The sequence below is a fragment of the Rhinolophus hipposideros genome, assembly GCF_964194185.1.
Source record: "Rhinolophus hipposideros genome assembly, chromosome: 1".
Taxonomy (NCBI): Eukaryota; Metazoa; Chordata; class Mammalia; order Chiroptera; family Rhinolophidae; genus Rhinolophus; species Rhinolophus hipposideros.
In genome coordinates this window covers 69,354,497-69,367,901 of record NC_138047.1, presented here as the reverse complement: position 1 = coordinate 69,367,901, position 13,405 = coordinate 69,354,497, and the positions used below count along the sequence as shown (strand labels likewise).

Genomic DNA, 13,405 nt, shown 5'->3' with positions numbered 1-13,405 from the left:
TTGAGGCTGGAGTTCCTTGGCCCCGCTTGCGCTCTATTCTTGGCTACTATATTTCTTAACCCTGCACCTCCCTTCTGGCTTCCCACAGCTCTTGTCATGCAGGACGCGACAGTTCACAGTAGTAAAATTCACATTGATTAGTTTGAAGAATATGAGAGACTACCTAGAAGGGCCATGCTGGCTTTTATAGGGAGCACTGGAAAGATCTTGGTTAATTAATAGAAGAAAAACAAAAAAATTGATAAAAATCATCAGAATAAAATGTTAGTACTGAAAACATTTTGGGAAAAGATTGAAACACTTATTAGAACAGAAAACCCATCATATTTTTTTTCAGCTTGGTAGCTTCTCTTATCATGCCTTCATGTCTTTCCATGGGATATTGGTAAGAATATCACCAAGGTTCGGCGGCCAGTTAGTTCAGTTGGTAAGAGCACAGTTCTCTTAACAAGGTTGCTGGTTTGATCCCCACATGGGCCACTGTGAGTTGCACCCTCCACGACTAGATTGAAACAACTACTTGACTTGGAGCTGATGGATCATGAAAAAACACTTAAAATAAATAAAAGTTAAAAAAATATATCACTAAGGCAAACATTTTTATATACATTTTCTAAGGCCAATAATATAAAATAAAAGCATGTTGGATTTCAATCATTTTTAGTAGTTATTAACTTTATTTCAAACACACCTTCATAAAATGACAGCTATGGAATGGATTATTCAGGAAAAAAGTGAAGGCACACTTTGAGGTATATCTTTCTCTATTGAAGTTAGTGCTAAAACAGGGAACTATGTTTATTAAGACAAAAATCATTGGTGTCTCTGTTAGACTTATCATTCTGGGCTGTATGGACTGATAAATATCATACCATATGGAAATTTTCTATTTTTATCTTAGTCGTAATTAATTTTAGAAATAGTAGTTTTTGTTTTATTAGTAGTAAGCATTTAAATGTCAGTAGACAATCTGACCAATTATGACGTTAGTATTTTTGAGCTGCTCAAAGGCTATGTAATGAGATAGGGAAGAGGCAATTATGGATGTCCACCAACTAAAAAATGATGAATGAAAAGTTCCATGAAAGGAGAATTAAAGTTTGGTCAAGTACAGTTTGAAGCTATTTGTAGCAAAAAAAGATAAGTCAGGAAGGAAAATAATTTCAGTGTCGTCCCACAGCTTTCAACTTTCAATACTTTTATTGTTTATGTCTGATTAGCTAACGAAAGACAGTTTCAATTTCAGATGGATCTGCTCCTTAACGGTAATGGAGGTCTCTCAGTGTTTAGCGTGCTGTTTACATTTCTGAAAGTCACCCGAATTTCATGTAAACTAAAATGCCAATCAGCATTTTAATGTGAGAGAAGGCAGCTACCTGAGCAGGCATGAAGACAATTTGGATGCTTGTTATTTTGGTGCCCACTGGTGCATGTGCTTAGACTTATGGGAGTAGGAACTAGGGTAATATAGTGTTTGATGGGTTTAAACCTATCTTTGTCACTTACTAGCTTTATGATCTTTGAAAACTGTTAATATTTTCTGTGGCTCAGTTTCCTCATCTGTAAAATGAGACTAATTATAGTCTTTACCTTGCAAGTTTATTGTGAGGATTAAATGACTTAATATAGTTAGGATACTTATAATAGTGCCTGGCACATGTTAAGTCTTCACTGAATGTTAATTATTATTTTAGGCTCTAGTATATTTTCTCTGTAAGTTAGGGCTAATGCAACTCAAAGCACTCTCTCTCTCTCTCATTTGTACTACTTTTTTCTGAATGTCTATAAAGTAATGACAATTTTTAAACAGGAAGGTTCTAGTCATGTTTATGACTCTGTTAAACATATTTACTAATTAATACTCCTGACTCATTTATGTAAAATATAAACGTGCTTCTGAAAACATTTATTTTACTAATTTTAGGAATAAAAGATCTGATTTGTTAACAAAACGAACTGGCAGAAAAGGGTAACTGTGAAACACTGGACTGGGAACCCGGACTCGTGGTGCCCAGGGCATGTTCTGACCAAAGGTTAGACTCTGGGCAGGTCCCCAACTCCCCCTCTTGGTAACATTAGGGAGTCATCTAAATGCATGCCAAAGTCTCACTCATGTCTTGTATTTATGGTTGTTTCTTCTATCAGCGTAGATATCGTGAGAGCCCATGTGGTATACCATGTTGTTACCATGCTTACAATATTGAAGGGTCTATAAAAATAGCACTTGCTTCGATTATCCTCAATGACAAGTGTTCCCTTTAAAAAGAGATTGAATTTTTTTAACTGCAAAAAATGTCTTGGAGTTAAGTCTGGTAAGTAAAATGGGTGTTTGGAATGGAAAAATGTGATGCGAGTGTAATGAAATGAAAGTATTTTTGAGAGGCTTATAATAGAGTCTGGAGTGTGCATGTGCATGTGAGTGTGTATCTGCACACATGTGTATTATGTGTGTGCACTTTCCAGTGCAAAGATATAGCTTTAAATTCTGAACTGTTTTGTTAAAATCTTAGCCTTTAGTCCACCTAATTTATGCCACTATAATAATTATGCTTTTTGTAAAACTGCTTTTTGAATGTGACAATACTGACTGAGACCTAGAAACAGTAGAAGTCTTATTTTTAAAATAGGCTGATCAGTCTTGCTTCTTGTAAAGCAGCCTGGTCCAACGTCATAGGCTCATTATCCTGTTGAAATACTGCTTTGCGTCTCACACTAGTCATTTATTTTCCCGGTACCTCAGTACTTTCCTCAAAAAAGTCTAATAAAGATACTTGTTTATGAAGCGTACTGTTATACCTTGGATTAAGTATTCCCCAAATACTGTACTATGTAGGTACAAAGAAAATATAATCCTGTAACATTTCAAAATCTACTCCATGGGATTGCACTGTCTGATGGCTGTGTTTACATTCAGCAGTGAAAATATTGTATGCTTCCTGAGAGCAAAGGCTAGTAGTTGTCTTGAAATTTAGCTACTGCTCTGCAAGATCAATAAAACTATTCTCAAATCATAGTGCCATTGTAATAAATATTTTTAAAATATTTACATACTAGAAATATCACCAACTGTACTTCTACTCCCATTTTTTTAGACCAAGTACTGAAACAAATGTAAATCATTTAAGTTCTTCACTAGAATCAGAAGTCAGGGTGATGGGTAAAGACCACAGGATAAAATAGCTCCATGATAAAATAGTGATAAAATAGTGATAAAAATAGCTCCATGAGAATTCACAAAAAAGAAAAAAAAGGCTAAAAAATAACCTCATTTTTCTCTTTTACTGAAGTTCCTGAAATTCAAAATTCTAAATTTAAAACAAGTGTTTTAAAAAGGGATTGCTCTAAAATAGAAATAATACATTCCTTTCAATGGTATCCAAAGACTAATCATTATTTAATATATGTATATTATATGAGAAAAGAAATTTCTTTTAATACGTTATAGGTTAAATATATATTATTATTTAAGGAAAAACATGTGCCCAGTTATATATTATTTTATTTTACTGTTATCTGTCTTTGAAAGTCCTCTTTCAATGTCCTCTTTCTGTCTTTTGTTTTGTGATTCCTCAAATATTTTCCTTTCTTACATATGTTCTTTACATAAACATGCCTATATAAAATATCTTATTTTTGTGATCTAGAACAGAAAATGTGACTGTGATAAAAATGATTTAGTGATGTGTGTGTATATGTGTGTGTATATATCTACATACGTGTATGTAAATATGTGTGTGTGTGTATACGTATATACACATATATATACATATATATGTGTATATATATGTGTGTGTATATATATACATATATATATACATGTATATATAAAATATAATTTAAAAACATAGCTGACATGTTAGAGAGGAGAACAATACTATTAGGGATATGTGAACATGATTTGAACAACTACGGAACAAAACAAAAATCTGTAAGCTGGAAGGTTGTTTGAAATAAATATCTACCAGGTAGTGAATTATTATATTGCTGTTATTTTTTAATAATCATTGCTTTCCTAGAAATTATTTTCCTGTTGGTTTTACCTGGAGGTAAAATTGAGCTGGTGTAAATCTTGTAGTAGATGACCAAGAAGGAAAAATAAAAGAGTTGGAAGGAGAAGCAAAGAGGGGACTGTTTATGGCCATTTGAATCTGACATTTTTTCTCTTTTAGGTTTCTGAATTACATGTACTCCTTTGATTTTAACCAAGTCCTGTTTAATCCTCTTCACACTGCACCTTTTATTCTAATCTTTCCTCTCATTTTAATTGAGAATACTCTCACCATTTCATAGCTGGAACACTACAACAGACTTGTAAATGGCCTTCCTCTATTAACCTATCTCTTCATCTAACCCAACATCTCGGATTCCTGAAATGCAACTCTGTCCAGATATTTTTCTCCTCAGAGGACTATGAAGCTGGTATTGGGTCCTGACTGAGGGTTTGAGTATTAGATCCACTGTCAGTAGTGTGTGGCTTTGCTAATATACCTAACTCTGTGTCTCAGTTTTTTCAAATTTATAAAATTCAATTCATAAATGCTCAATTTACAGATTTGCGGTCAACGTTATACAAAGTATTTAAATGTTTAGCATAGTAGGTACTTAATGCATAGCAGTGATCAATTTTCTGGCACATCACATTCAATTCAGCTTCTTTACCTATATCCTCCTGCCAACATTCTTTCCAGTCAAGTTTCCTTCTTTTTGTCCTTTCAGTACATGATGATTGTGTTCTATGATTTCCTCATGTTTTTTTGAGTGTTCTACCTTTACCTGTGCCTATATTAAAATTCTGCTTAAAAAAAAAAATTCTGCTTATCCGTGAAGTCTCCTTATAGCTCATGTCTAATAATATATTTTCAATTCTACTCCTCACTAATACCTCTTTTTTTCTCCCCCCCCCCAGCATTTATTGTCTATACAATTTGGTTTAATGTATAAGTGTCTATCATTTAATGTTTGCTTGATGATGTGTCTTGATAATGCCATCCTGTTCTCAGAGCTGAGGGATGGTATAAAATCAATTTTGTAGGTTTAATGAGAAAACAATTAATTGTTTCTTTAACTTCTGGTTATAAGCACATATCTATATGAAACAATCTTTTAGCCAGCCAAATGAAGAGTTTAAGACAGATGATGACTGATTTTGAAGCTGCTAACTGGGCAATCAGAGGAGGTTGATTTTTTTCTCTTACTGAAACGTGAACAAAAATGCTTAGAAAGTACCTTATTCTGGTTGGGGAAAAAGGATTATGGCTCTATGCCTTCAAGTCAAAAGAATATTTTCTACCTTCCTTGTGATAATAAAAGCATAAAAGTTCTTACAGCAGGAAGTTGAAAAAAAAGTAGATAAGTGCTCCATTTGTTTTCTTTTCTTCTCAGGTTTTTTTTCCACTCATTGAAGTATGAAAAATTGAAGAAATTGAGGAAGAAAAAAATTATGATAAGATAAAATCGAAGATGGTTTAAATATTAAGCAAGCACAAAGATAGGTATTCAATTTATTTGAGTATAAGTAAATAGAGTGTTCTTTGACCAAAAAGTTAGGTAGATCTTTCATTCATTCATTAAATATTTATGAATGCTTACTGTGTGCTGGCATAAAGTTACACACTGGGGATGTACAGACATATGCCTGAACTTGAGGGTCTTACCAATATGAGGCAGGACCCAAGAGGGATAGTTAAGAAGTATTAAGACACAGGGAGATCAAAAGATCTAACACTCTTTTTCTGAATGCAAATAAAAATACAAAGTAAAGCACTAGATGTTCCAAGGATTAACAGCGCAAGTGGAAAAAAACACTATATCCAAGGAGTTTAAAATTAATTAAACAAATAAAAACAACCATTTATGGACCAATAATGAAATTACATCAGAAATCAATGATTATGACTAATTCTCTTCTTGCCACTTAGATGATAGATAGATAGATAGATAGATAGATAGATAGATACGAGTAGATAGAGGCAATTCCTTTGAAACAAAACTTGTTAAACGTGTATGTCAATTTTTTTGATCCAGACTATGTGGATTTGAATCTCAGCTCTTATGCTCAAATAACTTTGTGAATTTCGACAAATTATCTTATTATGTCTCAGTTTCTGCATTTATAAAATGTGGATAATAATAGTACTTACCTCATAGTTCACCACAGTTAAGAACTTGGAGTTTAGCATACAATAAGCATTCTGAAGTATGTTTGATATTATTCTTATATGTTTTTAAAAGAAAGGTAAAGAAAGGGTACATGATAACCAGAAAATGACGTAGAATCAGAAATCCTGAAATTTTTCCAGTTTTATGCCTTTTTTTTGTGATTCTAAGCAAGTAATTTACCCCTTTGGACTAGTTCCATGTCTGATAAAAACGGAAATACTGTTCATTCCCTTTCTAAAAATCTTGAAATTCTGGGAATTGGTTGAAAAGTTGTTTATGCATCTGTGCCACTATGATGAATCCAACAAAAATCATTCTGTGTGAAGTTTGAAATATGTCCTTGTTTTTGTGTCACTAGGTGGTTCAATTTCAAAATTTAAAGATAGAAGTAGTCAACAAGGAACTCTTTTACTCATGAAGTATAAAATTAAACCTATGAATTATTCTTGACACCCACTAAAATTGGAGAAGAGAGGTGAGCTCATACTAAATGCTCAATAAATATATTTTATCTTTTTAGCCTTATGAATAATTAAGATTCTAAGATCAACACTGATGGTAATTCTACTAATAGAATAATAACATTACTCTAAGAAATTTAGTAATCTTCTATTCTTAAATGTCTGGAATGAAACAACTTTTGACTAAATAGATTTTTTATACTAAGAACTATTATGAGACAAGGGCTACACAAAACATTTGATAAACTGAAAAAAAAGATAGCACTTGGAAAACTAAAAGACATTGAAGAAAGAAACTGAAGAAGATACAAATAAATGGAAGGATATATCATGTTCATGGATAAGAAGAATAAGCATTGTTAAAATATTCTTAGTACCCAAAGAAATCTACAGATTCAGTGTAATCTCTGAGAAAAAAATAACAATGGTGTTTTTTATAGAACAAGAGCAAATGATCCTAAAATTTATATGGAACCACAAAAGATTCCAAATAATCAAAGACAAGCAATAGTCTTTCTATTGACAAAGAAGGACGAAGTTGGAGGTATCATGCTACCTGATATCAAATTATACTACAAGAACATAGTAATCAAAACATGATACTGGCATAAATAAAAACAGTCACATAGATCAATGGAACAGAATAGAGAGCCCAGAAATAAACCCATACATACATGATCAATTAATCTATGTATGACAAAGGAGGCAAGAATATACAATGGGGTAAGACAGTTTCCTTAATGAATAGTGCTGGGAAAACTGTATGAAATTAGACCACTTTCTTATACCATAAAAAAAAGAAAACCTCAAAATATCTTAAACACTTAAATGTAAAACTTGAAACTATGAAACTTCTAGAAGAAAACATAGACAGTAAATTCTTTGAAATTGGTCTTAGCAATATTTTGGGGTGATATGCCTCCTAAGGCAAACACACACAGAAAACAAAAAATAAACAAATGGGACTATATCAAACTAAAAAACTTTTGTACCACAAAGAAAATCATCAACAAAACAAAATTGCCAACTACTGAATGGGAGAAGGTATTTGCAAATGATATATCTAGTAAGGGATTAACATCCAAAATATATAAAGAACACATACAGCTCTATATTCAAAAAAAGCCAAACAATGTGATTAAAAAATGAGAAGACATAGATAGAAATTTCTCCAAAGAAGACATACAGATGGTCAACAGACACATGAAAAGATACTCCATATAAGTAATCTTCAAGGAAATGAAAATCAAAACCATAATATCACTTCACTCCTGTCAGAATGGCTTATCATCAATTAATCAACAAACAACAAGTGTTGGTGAGGATGTGGAGAAAAAGGGAACCCTCATGCACTGTTGGTGGGAATGCAGATTGGTACAGCTACTATGGAAAACAGTATGGAGGTTCCTCAAAACATTAAAAAATAGAACTACCATATGACCTAGCAATTACACTTCTGGATATTTATCTGAAGAAATCTAAAATACTAATTCCAAAAGATATATATGCATCTTATGCTCATTACAACATTATTTACAATAGCCAAGGTATGGAAGTACACTGTGTACCCATCAACAGACGAATGAATAAAGAAGATGTGGTAGACACATAAAATGGAATATTACTATTCAGTCATAAAAAGGAATAAAATCTTGCCATTTGCAACAACATGGATGTACCTACAGGGTATTATGCTAAGTAAAATAAGTCAGGCAAAGAATGACAAATACCGTATGATTTCACTTATATGTGAAATCTAAAAACAAAGGAAATGAACAAACAAAACAGCAACAAACTCAGGTACAAAGAACAAACTCATTATTGTCAGATGGGAGGGGGCTTGAGGGATGTGTGAAAAAGCTGAAAGGGATTAAAAAGTATAAACTGCCAGTTATAAAAATAGTCACAGAGGTGTAAAGTACACCATAGGGAGTGTAGTCAATACTATTGCAATAACTATGTATGGTGCCGGATCGGTACTAGACTTATTGGGATGACAACTTCATAAGGTATACAAATGTCTAATTACTATGCTGTACATCTGAAACTAATATAATATTGTATATCTACCATAAAAGAAAACTTAACTAAGAAAACATTTGATGAACAAATAGTGTCAGAGAATTGCAAACATTACCCACCACACTAGTACTCTGACCCATCTAACAAAGTATATAAATACTTTAACTTCTGCTGCCAAGTTATCTAGTATCTGTATAGACCAATGAAACAAATCTCTTCTATCAAAATCTATGGTTATATATATTATAGCACTTACAGGTACCTAAAAGTCATTCCTGTGTGTGTCCACTCACACAGAAGTGTATAAGTGAGTGTAGCACTACAGCTCATGTCTCTGATACTTAACCTGATGCTTGCCAAAGCAAAGGTCCATCCACTCAGTGTATATACTGGTTTAGTAGTTGTGCACTAATGTGCAAGTATGTAAGAAACAAATGTACAAAATTTCATATAATTATTTTGAAGTATCATTAAAATATATAAGTATATAAGGTACTGAGCAGAGAAGAGATAATAAATATAGTTACTATATCAGTATATATTATTTATTTTAGATATTAATATTTAGTAATATTAAAGTACATTGATACCTTATAAGTTGTGGTATAGGCAATAGTTATCCGAGAAATAATTAATATTTACTTTTAAAAATTACCCCGAATACTGTCATTTTCATTAAAAATAGTCACAACAGCTATCAGTGGTCTAGTTTAATTAATGGCCCAGTATAAGTTGATGCATCAAGGCTGTTTATGATAATTTCTAAAGTGTACTACAATGGTTAAATTTGATGGTCTTTATAATATTTTAAATCAGTTACTAAAAAAGAGATCTCTTTTTTTCTAATGGCTATTGCAAAAGGGAATGAATGCAGATATTTTCTGGATTCAGGAAGAGAGTTTGGGCGATAAAGGTAGCATGTGCGTATAAAGGGATGAGTTGGCACATGGACAAATATCAGATCATGTTTCTTTCTTGGCTCTCTCTTCTTCCAGACGCACAGGGAACCAGGATGTAGAGTGTCATTATTAAGGAACACCACAGAACGGGACAATTTAAGTTGTCAACATCCATAACGCAAATCAAACAAAGGAAAAATAATGTTTGATGATTAATATTATGTTTCAGCAGTTCCCTGGAGTACATTTCCTCAGAATAACAATTTCTGTTAGGTAGAGCACCACAGGGATAATGAGAAATGGAACACTTGATGTGGTTTATTAAATATTTCTTTAATTGCTATTATGTTTGTGGATTAAATTTATTGGCTTAATTTTATGTATAAAAGACCCAGAAATCAAGTCTAGAAACAAAATACATCTGTAGTAAAGAAAATGCCATAAACCACAATTAAGGAATAAATAATCATGTTCTCGACTACCTTGTTCATGTTAAGAACCATTAAACTTTTTTGTAGTTTTTCACTATAAAACCCTGGTAACTCCTTTCATACTATTATGCTTTCCATCCTCAGTTCTAAATTCATATAAACAGTGGTATGCTCCTTTGCTTAGAAGCAAGCATCCTTTCTATTTGTTCCTTCCTTTTCATTTTCCCTTGCCCAGTTCTATACCAGGCCTTCATTATTTATTTTCTTTTTTAAAATTTTATTTTAAGGAGGGCGCAGCTCACAGTGGTCCATGCAGGGATTGAATGGGCAACCTTGGTGTTATTAATACCATACTCTAACCAGCTGAGCTTACCGGCCATCTCCCCCGCCCCCCCCCAGCCCTTCATTATTTTATGCAACTGGGTTTCTTCTAGTCTTTGCCAATCTGAATCCATCCTTCTTATCAAAATTGATTAACTATTTTTAAAATACTTTCTTCATCAATTTACTCCTGAATTCCAGAAGAGACAATAAGTTGGCTGTTGTAGCTGTTTGTGACGTACAATATGAATTCTAAACTTCAAATTTCTTTCCAGATTAACTTGATATCCTATAGTTCCCCAACATATTCTGCTCTCTCCTATTTCTATTCTGTTGTTTTCATTATTTCTTCAGCAATTATCTATTTTTCCTTTTAGCCTAATTATTCCCTACTAACCCTTCAAGGTCAAGTTCAAGGTTCATTTCCTCTGGAGAGCTTTCATTCACATTCCTTTTGATTAACTAGATTCTGTACGGTATACAAATCTTTCAATATCTAAACTACAGAATTTAACACAATGCAAATAAGCAATACTGATACTGTGTATATATATATATGTCAGCACACATTTATAAAAATGTCTGTATTGCTCACTGTTTCATGTGCATGGGTCTAGACTGCAAGTGCATTACAGGTAGATTCCCAATGTCATAATTGATTTTCTAGTTTGTTACCTTTAGAATCTACTCATCAATGAATATGTTTCAATTGATTAATCATCACTTATATCTTAATATTTTACGTCCCAATTTATGCATATTTCATTTTTGTCTTATACTTAGAATTTTTAAGAGCCAGAGGGACCACTGGTAAATTATATTATTGTTCATAATTATTTATCCCTTCTTCCCTTTATGTGGAGTATACTTATCCACCCCATTGAGTCTGGGCTTGGCCATGATACTCTTTTTAGTTAGTAGTCTGTGGTCAGGTGTGACATATGTCACATCCACACAAGAAGTGCAAGAAGGACCGCAGGTTTCTGCCAGCCCTGTTTTGCAACTGCTCTTTGCAATGAAAACAACTTGTCCCAGATACAGGGCTGCTTCTCCAGCCTGGACCCTGGAATGAGAAGCTGCCTAGAGAAGACCTGTAGGTGACCCACAACTTACAATAGAATGTGCCAAATCACAGCCTTTACGTTTCCTGATTGAGAAATAATTTCTTTAAAGTCACCAATACTTTGGGGTTGTTTATTACAGAGAAAAACTGACTGATACAGGAACTTAGAACCTTGGAGTTCATCTACCTGCCCCTTTTGCAGATAAGGAGAGAGGCCTAGATTTTTGTTTAGCTAATGGAAGAGTTATGACATAAATTCTGGAGTACTGATTTTTTCATTTGTTTGTTTTTCAAACACAAAATACCCAGCTTTTTGTTATCCTAGAATTTGGAGGACTACACTCAAACGGCTTAAAATTTGGGTCCTTAGCCCTACTTTGCACTGCCCTCTTGGTCTGGCATTAGCTTTTAGAAAACAGAAGAATGCCAGAAAATAAACAAAATGTACTATCAGTGTCAAATGGAATATTACCTGGAAGATATTACTCTCTGTTATGTCCAAGCTCATTTGGTAGCAGATAGAATGGAATGCAGTGATCTCATGGATTCCTTTCAGGCCAAAGTCTTTCATATAGATTATTAATATAAAATATACAATTCAAAATATTCTTTCCTAAACAAGTTTTGATAGAAAATTCTGATTTGAGGATGGGTATAATTTCTTCACAAACCATCTCCTTAATTCCATGACGATGTCCTATATATATTTTGACACCAAATAATGGACTGTAATATTCTTACCTTTTTCCTTTGAAAAATTCAGATTAAAAACATCCCTATTATTATGAGTTTCAGTACGTCAGAACTTTAACTTGGTTTAGAAGTTTATGTTATTCTATGGTATTCTTGGAATTAAGTCTGCTAACTCTATGACATTTTGTCTCTAAAAATTAAGAAACTAAATTGCTCAATTAAGTTCTAAAGAAATTATCAATGCACTACTTTCATTTGTGTATCAATTTTTTGAGAGTAAAACCAGTTACATGCAGCAATAATTTTTCCCTTTTTAAGGGAAAAATAATACTTCAGTGCATGCTTTGGAAAATGAATGTTTTATTGAACAACCACTTATAATTACCTTTTTCTGCTGTTGTTTATTATGTTTCTCCAAACAAAAGAAACAAAATGCAATAAACTACATAGGGTAACTAAACATATTTTTTTTCTGTTTCCTTTCTCCTTATTTGGACCACACACAAATCTTACCTTTGTGAAAATACGTCCCGGTAAGGACTGCCATGTTGCAATGCAATTCCATATCCCCGATCAGCAATGGTATTCCCAATGGTGTAAAAGGAACAATCTGGGTCATTGATAGCCACATATTCCAATACAGCTGCATCCCATACAAAAGCATAATTTCCATATTTCACCTGTGAAAATATGGAGAACAAAATAAGAAAATAGAATTTATGGTTAAAATAAATTGAAATTTAAGGTAAGAAAATAGGAATTTTAAGTTATATGGACAGGATAAAAAAATTACATTGATGTATATTTAATTGTGAAAAAAAAAAGGATCTATATTTCTAAACACCTATTCTGAATAAGAATTTGGCTTTTGGTTAATTTATAGTTCTGTTCTCCTGGAAAAATGATGAAGTTAGAATGTTAGAATGTTAGCTATGTTTCTAGGCAACAGTGCTTTTAGTAAACTAACCCCTGTGTTGTAAATGTTACCTGGAGTGGGAGAACAATAAATGCATGAAAGGAAGCCATGTCTTTGAGCTGCTCTGAGTGCAGCAATTCTTGTAATTGGGCCTGTTTCTTTGGTGACCCTGGAAGTTAGGCTTTTGGAGTTGTTATAATAGATACTGGCTCCTTTGGAATATTAGGCTTCTAAGCCAGGTAGGCTTTTGCTCCTACCCAATATGGGTATCATCTCTTTTCAATTAACCTGTATTCTAAATGAATGCTTCACATACAACTCACATTAAAGAGAAATAATCAACACTGCCCTTCTGGCAAGATATATTTCCTGTCTATGTTCTGATTTAATCTGTTGCGAAGTGTGGCCTATAGTAATCTTGCAGCTGGACTTAGAAGAAA

The 13,405-nt window shown here is 32.9% G+C and overlaps 1 protein-coding gene across 2 annotated transcripts in view; it reads right to left on the bottom strand.

Moving 5' to 3' along the window:
- Window positions 1-13,405, bottom strand: part of GRID2 (glutamate ionotropic receptor delta type subunit 2) — a 1,327,346-nt gene that overhangs the window by 128,417 nt on the left and 1,185,524 nt on the right. For both annotated transcript variants that reach the window (XM_081037560.1, XM_081037561.1), the window contains one exon: window positions 12,563-12,729. In XM_081037560.1, the coding sequence (XP_080893686.1) occupies window positions 12,563-12,729 (167 nt within the window). The remainder of the gene's footprint in view (window positions 1-12,562; window positions 12,730-13,405) is intronic.